The sequence below is a fragment of the Formica exsecta genome, unplaced genomic scaffold (genome assembly GCF_003651465.1).
Source record: "Formica exsecta isolate Colony F162 unplaced genomic scaffold, ASM365146v1 scaffold350, whole genome shotgun sequence".
Classification (NCBI taxonomy): domain Eukaryota; kingdom Metazoa; phylum Arthropoda; class Insecta; order Hymenoptera; family Formicidae; genus Formica; species Formica exsecta.
In genome coordinates this window covers 55514-66919 of record NW_021850753.1, presented here as the reverse complement: position 1 = coordinate 66919, position 11406 = coordinate 55514, and the positions used below count along the sequence as shown (strand labels likewise).

Here is an 11406-nt window from a genome sequence, read left to right as displayed (position 1 = left end):
TCTTTCCTTTTATTCGTGTGTATTTATCTATTCATCTCTATTTAGATACCTACCTCTTCGATCGAGATTGCAGACGCCCCGCTCTCAGCCAGTGTAGAATTCGTCGTGAAATTCGTAAATGAGCCCCCGTGACTCGCGCTTTTGAATGGAGACCGACAGGCCAACGTTTTTACGAAAGCTGCCACAGGATGCGGGTGTGCGGAATGGAGAAGGGGTGGCGACGCTCATTTTCGTCCGTTTCAGCGTTTTTTTCTGATTCTCTCTCCCTCAGTCTTGCGAAGATCGGAGAAGAGAAAAGGAAGAAATACCGCCAGCTGATCGCCGCTGCCGCCGCCGCCGCCGCGCCGTTTCTGAAAAGAAGGCCTTTCGCAAAATACGAGCACGTGCTCGTGTGCGTGGACCCTCCTTTTTCGGATTTGCATGCCTGCTTGCCACCTGCGAAGACGGCTCGTCTCGTGCAGTTTGACCCGGTCACAATTAATCCCGGATACTTCACTTTCTACGTCCTTCTTTGTCCCGGAATCATGAATTAATAGAAATATACAGAAGAATCTAATTCGTACATAATCTATAAAGTATATGATCTAGATATATGTTATTTATTCTTTAAATTTTTTAATTACAATATTATAAAAAAAAAAATTATTGACAATCTGGCGCATGACAGAAATATCCCAACGATTTCAAAGATAATTACTTATCTAGAATGCTGGTAATGTTGATTGCTTCCGTTCTCGTTTGAAATTCTTGTCATGAAGTTAATAAAAGACGAGCTGTTGAAACGAAGATTTTGTAAAAAAATCCTACGAAATATCATTTTCCAAAATTAGAAGAGCAAGCTGTCTTTGCTTGGTCAAGGCTGCGCATTCGCGTGCCAGCGTCTTTATCCCCTTTCTTTCATCACCATTGCTCAGGCGGTCTTTATGGAGGTGACAGGAAAAGGAAGTGAACTAGACGATGAACAACTAAGGTCATGGTCTCGAATGATACAGTGACGAACAAGTACCATCATCACACACACACACACACACACACACACACACACACAACAGTTTAAATTGGTAACAAATAATTCATGACATATGCATATGTCACAGAAAACAAATCATAATGCAGCACGTTTATTTTGCCTTTTATATATAGCCTATTATATATAGAGTTATGCAAAATGATTACACTCATTTTACATGTAAAATTATAAATAGAATTTTATTTCCGTATTTTTTGAATGAATTACCTTTGGACTTTGAATTCTTATTTTATATTAATATATTAATGACAGTATTTTCCATAATATAAAAATTGTTATACTCCATAGGATAACGCCAATCAATCACATTTATTTCTTTATATTTTAAATTCAATTTCTCTTTGATCTCACATCAAACGTCTCTGTCATTTATCGTGATAAGAAGAAAAAAATATTTTCATCGATCTATTAAATATCTCCGTGATTTTATCTCCGATACATGTGTCGACGGGTGATCTTCATCGTTGGCGGAAATGCTATTGTCTGAAAAGATCTCCCCATCAGACGTTTGCCATTGGAAAAACGGCGAAAGGGCGGTTAAAAGGCCCCGAGAGGGTCGCAGATATACAACCGAGTCACCGGTGGCAATGGGCACGCGACCGACACGCGCTCAGCCTCTCCATCTCTCTCCATCGTCTCATCTCCGGCTCAAGTTCCCTTTTCCACTGCCTTCCCTTTAACACGCGTGTGTCTACAAGACGCATGCGACCCACGCGCACGAACATGCCCGGGCTTTACGTCCATATGGGATCTCGAAACATCGTGGTAGCAGTGTAGTGTTGCCTTAGAGCGATTTAATCACATTTTTTTTATAAAGCCTAGTAGAAAAGTCTTTCATACTTCTCAAGATTAAATTTTAGAAAATATTCAAAATTCTTTAACGCTTTGTTTGTAGTATAAACAGAAAATTAGATAAATAGTTATTAAATATTAATATATGAATAATACAAAACACAAAACAAAAGAAGTTTGTATAGATCAATAGCATATATACACGCGTATATTTGAAATAAAATAAAATAAAGTTAAAATAATTAAGCATTTTCTAAAATTTATAGAAATAATTTAATAAACTGTTGATATTATAATATATATATATATTTAAGAGTATTAACATCTCCGTAAAATTTAAAAATTAATTCTATGCTTTAATTATGAATTTATGAAACGATATAATTATTTTATGATACGATACGAAAGAATTCGAAATCATTCGTACAAATATCGCGTGCGTTACGGTGTGTTTTGTATAACAGTATAATATTAGATAAACTCGGTTTGGGGGGAAGTCACATTTTCGTTCGTTGATATCTCGCTGCTATAAGATCCACGGGAATATCGCGACGTATATATGTGCGTACGCGCTTCGAGAATGCGTGTGCGTGCCCATTCAGAAACTCTCTTCTTTCTAGTGGCCCATTGAAGAATCCAGCCGCGAATCGGTACGCTTGTTAAGCCGTTATCTTAACACTTTGAGGCCCAAAGTTACTGCATAAAATCTTGCCCCCGACAATGTATCGCATTTTCCGAGACTCGTAAAGTGATTTCCAATTAAAATATTAATAATAATTTAAAATTCGATTTGCACCAAGTACAAAATAATCAATATTATCCTCCAAATAATTTATTATAATTAATATTATAGAAAAATTTCTTAACATTATATGGAATTTTAATAGCAATTGAAGTTAGCAAAAGAATTATTAAGGTCGATGAAGACGAAATTGTGATCTGTCGTAACGAGGAAAATCGGACATCTCTAAGTTTAGCTCGTATTTGCATGCAGATCAGGGACGGATTTAAGTTGCCAAAGCGCCATAACATATGTATAAGGATCGAGAGATTTTTTTTAATAGAGTTTTGAAGAAAATATGTAAAATACTTGTCAAGAAATAAATCTTTCATCTTGTTTTAATTCAGCAATTACAATGTATGATTTTTGAAGTTTTCCCAAGAAAAGACTAAATTTTCAATTTTTGAATTCTTTTTGAAGCATGAAAACTTCAAATCTCTTTATATTTCCAGATTTTCCAATTTTTTAATTCTTTATATGCATATCTATAAAAACCGATTTTTTAATTATCAATTGGATAATTATATATGTGTACAATTATTTTTATATATTCATTTATTATAATATATTTTAATGTGTTATTTAAATTAGTATGATAGTGCAAAATAAATGTTGCTTATCATATATTTTGTGCTTGCAACTTAAAGTATTATACAATATTATAATATACATACATATACAGTATTATGTATATCATGCAAAAATTCCAAGAAACATTTTTTTGAATTCTATCAAATATAAAAATATATCTTAAGGTTTATCATTGACTGCCATTATGACTTTTATCTTTTGGTATGACGTTAATCGGTCATTTGGCAAGCTGCTATAAGTAATACCGGTATTGCACAAGGACATTCCTTTACTACGATCTACAAATACTAATTTCGGACACACATCATCAATTTATCTCTCATCCATTGACGAAATACATATCGTAACAGGAAACGCAGCTCTTGTGAAGATTGTTAATTTCCAGATGCGTTTACTTATAGCAATCATTATAGATCTCATCTTAGTTAAATTTAACTTGAGCGGTTGAGTAAAGTGATTTACATAATATAGAAAAATAGAATATTTACAAAAAAAGCATACTTAGTGTGACTTAAAAAAAATGAATTAAAATATAGAAAAAAAGGTATATTTATTTTGAAAATTAATAGCCAAGTTCTTATTATCTTCTATGCTATGTCAAATTTTATCAAAAAAGCAATTTAATTAATTATATATTTATGCAAGTTATTTATGTAATATGCCGAAAGTTGCAAGCAGGGACTGCTTAATTTTACTTGCTTCTAACGTCATAATTCAAAACAGCTGACACAAGTGTAGGTCCTTAATAGAAGTAGCAAATAGAGCAAATATGCTTGACGATGCTCATGTATAAGATGTTATTAAAAATCTAATTAACTGGAAGATATGTTAGCCGACTGACAATTTAGTTAGAAATCAAAATGTGTCGCAATTTCACACGGCTGCAACAAGTTTAGAGACAAATTTTGGCCAATTACCAACGATTAACTGATATCTATAAATGATGACGACGATAGTGCAGCTTGGCATGACGAGACTTATGTATCGCGCCTCGATTTAACTACCGTCGTTTATATTATGTTTGTGTCTACCTGTCGTGTCGACAGCGCGAGAATCCATGGATGCGACCGACTGACCGATGCCAATGATCAAAAAATAGGTACGAGCGCAACCTGTTCGAAATAGCCGATGTGAAACCTCTATGGACACGCGAGCGCGTGGATCTTTTAAACCGCCGTAACGTTGGACTCTCAAATGTCAATCTGTGGATCGGCAGTGGTTGATCTACGATTCATATAAAATAATATAAACTTTTGATATAATAAAATATTAATATAATTATTATTTTTTCCATTTTAATTTTAAAAGATAGATTTAATTAAAACTGATTAAAATGTATCTATTTATACTTGGAGAATCATGTATATGTCAATATTAGTTTTGAAATCATTATAGTAATTAATTAATCTAAGTCTAATTAAATTTCTTTATTTTGCAGGTCGAGAAGAGATCACTCGCAACCGCGAAGGTGGCTAAGCCCAAAAGAAGGAAGGAAATCTAATTATAGAAGTCGTTGTGCCGCGTGCTCAGCGGAGACGATGGAGGGTGTGAGTGCGGGTGCACGAATAAGAATCGGTTGTGCATTGGACGGTCATAAAATGCAGCCTGCATCCGCTCAACGCAGATGTACTGCGGAACGGGGTTCGTTCCTCCTACGAGGAGTAGTAGTCCGCAAAGGATCTCCCGTTTCGGGGTTACGCGGCCTACCGAGATGTACTGTACTTTGGGGAGGACAATGAACTAGGAGAGATCCGCGAAACGCGATTAATCGAACCGCGTGCGTGAGATCTTGCTCGAACGTTTCGGATTGAAGCGAAATCTTTTGTTCATATTGCGTTAGTCGCGCAATTTTTTTTATTTAATACACTTTACTTATATCAAGATATAAGTAAAATAATAAAATTAATCGTATAAATCGTATAAATGATAAAAAAGAAAGCGAGAAAAAAAGTTTTTATAGACATTAATTAGCGATTATTTTGTAAATAAACTCTCTACATGTGAAAAGATATAGTATCTTTTTACGTGAATAATTAATTGCACACTTCATTTGTTCTCTCGTCAATGTAAGAGTATAACAAAAATATATTTTAAAATGACCTCTAAAATATATCATAAATATTTGTTGTTTGACATTTTTTATTATGAATTGATTCTTTAATCAAGGAAACAATGAGAGCATATATTAAAGTGATTAGGTATGTTATCTCCATGTGCATGATGATACTCGGTACTTCATTAAGACGTTTTTTTTTTCCAGAATATTAAAATAACGTGCTATCTTGTCGTATGTGGAACGACTTCGTTCATTACGCCGTTCATTCATCCGGGAGCCATGTGTTTCATTGCTAACCCGTGCGGTACTTCCTGTGTACCATGATAAAAAAGAGATTTTAGTCAAAATGTACCGCGCGATCCATATTTTATATCGATATCGATGTGGCTCTTTGAATTTAATTTAATATATTTTACACATTCACGAGATAATGAAAAAATCAAAATTAAATAATCACATTTTGCGTTAAACGTGGATGCAAACTAAAAACATGTGTATGTAAAACCATGGATCTTTCTCGTTTATGAATTAAAATATAAAGAAAAGAGGATACTTGTTGAAGAAATAATAGACACTTTATTTTCTTCGTAGCTACCTCGCGATATGAATAGATATTTCCTTTTCAACTTTGCTAATGTAAAATGCTTAGCTTTCGCTGATTGTTTCTAGAGCAAAGACCAACCGTGTCGACGAGCTCCAGCTGCTAGATCTCGCGCGTGATCAACTCGTGCCGGGCAAGCTGCGATTATTATTGTTTCCCTTTTTTTCTTCACTCTTTCTCTCTCTCTCTCTCTCTCTCTTACTCTCGAAGTAGCCGAGTGCATGCCCATGACGTGGCCATGTAAGGGCTAGGCGGGGGTGCCACGTCGCGGGACCGCTAATTTTAGATCCCGTGCTTCCAGGAGTCGACTCGGCGAATCGGCAGCTGGTGATTCGACGAGCTGCCCCGCTACTGTTGCTGCTGTCTCGCGCGAGCACGTGAGTCCGGTACAATCGTGCAACATTCACCGGTCATCCCTCTTCTCACTTTTCCTGTCTTGGAGAAGACCGATGTGTTCAATCGTCCCCTGGTCCACAATCTCGCAGTCCCTCTTTCCTCGAAATGCTAGAACACGGTTGATCGTGAAAAACTTCTCATTACATATGTATATGACTGGGTCGTTAAAAGAAGTCGTGTCGAGCTACTAACTTCTTGCGCAAATTTTAATTATCTATTTAATTGTTACAAATTTCCAAGCATAAGTGTATATAGTCCCAGAAAGTACATGTTCCTAAAAGATGACTAAAAAACAACTTAAATGTCTTATTATCTTTTAGACATCTTTAAGATGTCTTTTGGCTTTTCTGTGCTGTCTGGGGTATGTATGTTTGAAAGTTCAATGTATATGTATATAAAGAGTATTTTTACTTTTGATCGTAGAAAGAATATCTTTTATTCTTAGTGCGACTACCCAAGTAGCAAGATGACGTCAAATAACGTTTTAATGACGTCTTATTGACGTTAGAAACGTCATTAAGACGTTATTTGACGTCATCTTGCTACTTGGGTAGTTGCAAGAGTTAATTGAGTTCCTCACTGATTTTGAGCTCTCGCACAAAACGGAACACGATGTCAAAACGAGAAGAAACGGAAATAGAGCGGAGATTTTGGAAAGACTTCTCACATAGAAAAAGGACCACAAGTAAAAACGCATTCGATGCATCCTTTCGTTTCCGATGTGGAAAGGGGAAACGAACGGGCGCGCGTCCCTTTGAGCGCGAGTTGAAGCGGCAGGGGGTAAGCTGAGAGATCTGGCAGCGGCTGGTGCAGCGGATGTTTGAAGCTGCTGAAGAAAGCGGTGGTTCCTGTTGTGGCTTCCCTCTCGCCGCCGCTGCCTCTCGGTCCCTCGCGAGGCCCTCCTCCTCCCGGTCAGCGTTAACACACCGCGTAGGAAACACATTTCGGCGGATGTGATGTTTAGGACAGAGAGAACCACCCCGCGACTGACAAAAAGCCCAGCGCCCTGTATAAATAGGCGGCGATGCAGCGGTGGTTGTTGCCACCGCGGCCTAAAACGATATCGTGCGCTTTGACCTAGATAAGTCGGATTTGATTGTTTGTGAAGCGAGAAACGGACAGCCGACCCCTTTTCCCGTTATAAAAACGTGCCTTCGAAGAAAGGAAAATCATATCGATCGCGCAGATACGTCTCAACTTTCAGTTAAACGCGTTTAACACTTATAACTCAATTATTAATCGCTTAAAGTAACTCATGACGCATAAAGTTATTAAAAATTAATAATCCTGTATAGCTTCAAAAAATTCGGATAATAAACAATTTCAATTTTATTTCAGCAGATCCATTGCTGAATGGAAGACATTACAATCCCAGAAAGCACAAGGATGTCCTTAGGACGTCCAAAGGGCATCCAGGACATACATGTAGGATATCCTGAGGATATCCTATTTTAATCCTCGGATCTCCTCTGGATGTCCTGAGGAAGAATAAATGATAGCCGTACACTAGCCTCTAGAGAATCCAGGGAGATCCTGTGGAACACCTTAAGGATTTCTATAGGATATGTTAGGGATATTTTTCACACGTTAAAAAGAACAAATTCTAAAATTTAAATATAAATTAAGATTGCGTTCTGTTATTTACTGCCAATACTAAAAATCTAATACTAAAAATAGTTCACGTTCTTTAATATTTGAGGTTTTCGTGCTGTACATAAATATTTTAGGTTTGGCTTCCGGGTTTAAGTCGTGTAATATTTTCAAAACAATCCAATATCTGAATTCCCTATGTTGGGATTGCATCAGAAAAATTGAACTGATAAAAAATAATTATATTTTTAATTTCCTGTTAGTTGCTCTTTGCAAGCTTTATATAATTCTCATGACCAAATCTCAAATACGAGTTCGCGCGTCGCATAGCGGTAAACAAACGAACTAGCGGTTGAATACTATTTTTTGTAAAGTTTATGGAATGTTGCGCATAGTAACATTTCTCATGAAATATTAAATAAATAATAATTTTGAATATATGAAAATGTGCGCATCAAATTCAATTATTAATATTAAACGAAATTAATGTTAACAATTAATTGCACATGTATATGTCCTCTGGAAATCCAAAGGACATTCAATATAATAGACAGGGCAGATATCCTACAGACATCCAGGGGTTATCCAGGGGACATTTATAGGACATTAATACTTATTACAATACTTAAAATTTCTAAATTATATTAAATAGCCTACATAACCGAAAGTAATCATGTATGCATATTAAATTTTCATAAAATATATTTATAATAATATCTTAAAACATCCTACAAATATCCTGAACCATCCTGGACATATTCAGGATGATCCTGAGGACGTTTTGTGCTGTCTGCGAATATTTATAATGCTTGTGATTTTTGATATAATTTTTGAATTATTATCGATTCTCTCGCCAAAAAGATTCGTATCTTATTTTTTATTCAGGAATGGAAATCTCTGAATTCCAGATGCCCGAGAGGAAGAATTAAATCGAAACTGTTAAAAGCGCGTTCACGAGTTTTTTTTATATGTCCAACACGCGTGGGTTGACGTCTCTTCGGGCTCCTGCTGAGGCATCTCCTGAGAGACCTCCCGGCGTCCGGCATGTGCACAAGCAAGGGCCCTCCTCTCTGGTTTTCGAATTGTTTCATCCGTTCATCGGTCTTATTATTCAAAGAATGCGTGAAAGAAGTCAGAATCGAGCCCGAAGACCAACGCAAAGTTCACACCTCCTCAGCATCCTCTGCGGGATTGTAAATAGATTCTTCTTCTGGTCGGCTACGTGTAACATGTTAACACCGTGGGAGAGAATGAATGGGACCACCAACCACTTACTGATAACCACATGTCATATTTAATTAATGCCGGCAATATGAAGATATCGATTTATAAATAGATATATTACCTTGGAAAAAAGAGTTTATGTAAATAACATTTTATTATAAAACAGTTTATATATATATATAATCTCGGAGATTTTTATAATTATTCTATAAACTGCAGCGATGTGTAACTTTCTTTTTAAATGTTCAAGTGTAAAAAAAGCGGTGTTAACATAAAAATCGTAAATGTGCAATCGAAAACGGCAATACAACAGTGCGTGATGCATAGTCTCTTATGGGGGTATCACCTGCTCTTATTGTTTAACCGTACGGAATGAGCCGACGTCCGGTGCTGGACCAGATTGCGGCCGGCAATGGCGCGTGCCCGATTCGCGGAAATCCGACACTCTTACTTTTACGACATTTGCACGGTGCACAAGGGCTTAAAAATCTCTTCAGAAAAACTGCACCCATCCCATGGTGCGATATGTGCCCAGAAGTATCGTGCTTGTATACGTATATCTTGGATGTATATACATATAATGATTTCCATTACGACTTCATTAAATTAATTTTTTTTCTTGGTAGAAGTGCGCATATTATTTTTTATAAAAATTTTTTTTCTTGATAAAAAAAAACAATTTTTCTTTACAAATAAGATTGCAAATGAACAAGTTTTCATTTAAACTTCGGGGAAAGCGAAAAAATAATAAACGTTATTATTAATCACAGATAAAAATTATTTTAATAAAGTTTTATGATTCTATAACTCTTTATGAGAAAAAATATATATAATTTAATAGAAATATTTAATTTCAAATATTAAATAGTGTTATATAAAGAGATCTCAAAATGTGAAAGTTTTGAATAACATGGTTTTCATATCAAGAATGTCGTAGAGCCACTTCGGTCTAAAGGCTACATCCAACCGATGCACAAATTGATGCCCTTCAAAGACATATGTAACCTGTTAAAAAAGTTCTTGATAATTATAAAAGTGCGTGATTTATATCATTTAACACGCAATTATCTATACGTCAAACCTGGCTAACATTCTATACTTCAGATATTTACAACTTCGTATAAATATATCTCTCACAATCTGTATTTTTTAAATATTTATATTGTATTATATTCGAACTCTGTAATAAGGCATGTGTTAAAATGCAATATTACCCGACATTACCCAGATCTACTTGTTCTAGGCCGATACGTAAATCTCCTGTACATACAAGACAAAAAGAAGAGAGAAAGAAAAGAGCTGAAAATATACATAACAAACTAACGTCGACTGGAAAGTGCGACGGCTGCACGCGACTCGCCGCGATGCAAAAGAACACGCTGACAGTCACATATGGCTCCGGATATGCCGGTGTGGGTATGCTCCAGAGAACACGATACAAATAAAATTCGGCGGTCCCTTCTCTGTTGAGACCGATAAAGTCTACATGAAACATCCAGTTCTGTAGAGCCTGCAAAAGAGATTAATAAAATGCATTTGTTTCGCTTTTTTATTCTCATGATCAATCTCAGTTTTAAATTGCACCGGTAATTGATTCCATCTGAGCATTTCTTCTTTTACACATCGTAAGCCATTTCGCACATTAATTTTTCCACACGTGGGCCATTTTATTCCAAAGTAATTGAACGAGGATTGATAATCCTGAATGCATTAAAAGCGATCAATAGAAATAACGATTAGAAAATTTATAGCTCTCCCTTGTAATATAGATAATTTTTATAATATTAAACTATATTATATAAATATATATATATATTCAATTGCATAATATAATTGATAATAATGATAATAATGATAATAATGTCTTATTAACATTTATATTAATCCGATCTTTTCTTTTGTGAGCCAATATTGCACAATAATTCGGGCATTTATAAAAGGTATATACGGGGGATGATATCGATCCAATGATAACGTATAAAAGCGTATAGAAATTATATATAAAGTTGTATATATACGCTATAATTGACACACACGTAAAGGTTAACAAACCATGACAGCAACAATCTTTATTGCAGCAGTAATCGCGGAATCGATAAATCTTCTCACGAAATGTGTTACATCTTGACAAGATTCAAACTGATGTTCTTTCGCAGACCATATATTATATACCGATCGCGTCTTTTGCATAATCATTTTAACTAAATATTTTGCAGGGTAGTGAATATATATATATATATCTTCGAGATTTCGATTATTTATTTCGCCGAATTATTATATATATATATATTGATAACATTTTTTCACGTTCTTCGCGTAAATAAAAAAGGAGAACTCGTTTATAC

General features: G+C 35.4%; 1 protein-coding gene across 1 annotated transcript; it reads right to left on the bottom strand.

Moving 5' to 3' along the window:
• Positions 1-9272: 9272 nt before the first annotated feature.
• LOC115238582 (A-kinase anchor protein 14-like) lies at positions 9273-11338 on the bottom strand. Its single transcript, XM_029812547.1, has 3 exons — positions 10646-11338; positions 10386-10571; positions 9273-10066 (listed from the first exon to the last, which is right to left on the bottom strand). The coding sequence occupies exons 1-3, from the start codon at positions 10667-10669 to the stop codon at positions 9947-9949; spliced, it is 330 nt and encodes a 109-aa protein (XP_029668407.1). The 5' UTR covers positions 10670-11338; the 3' UTR covers positions 9273-9946.
• Positions 11339-11406: the final 68 nt, after the last annotated feature.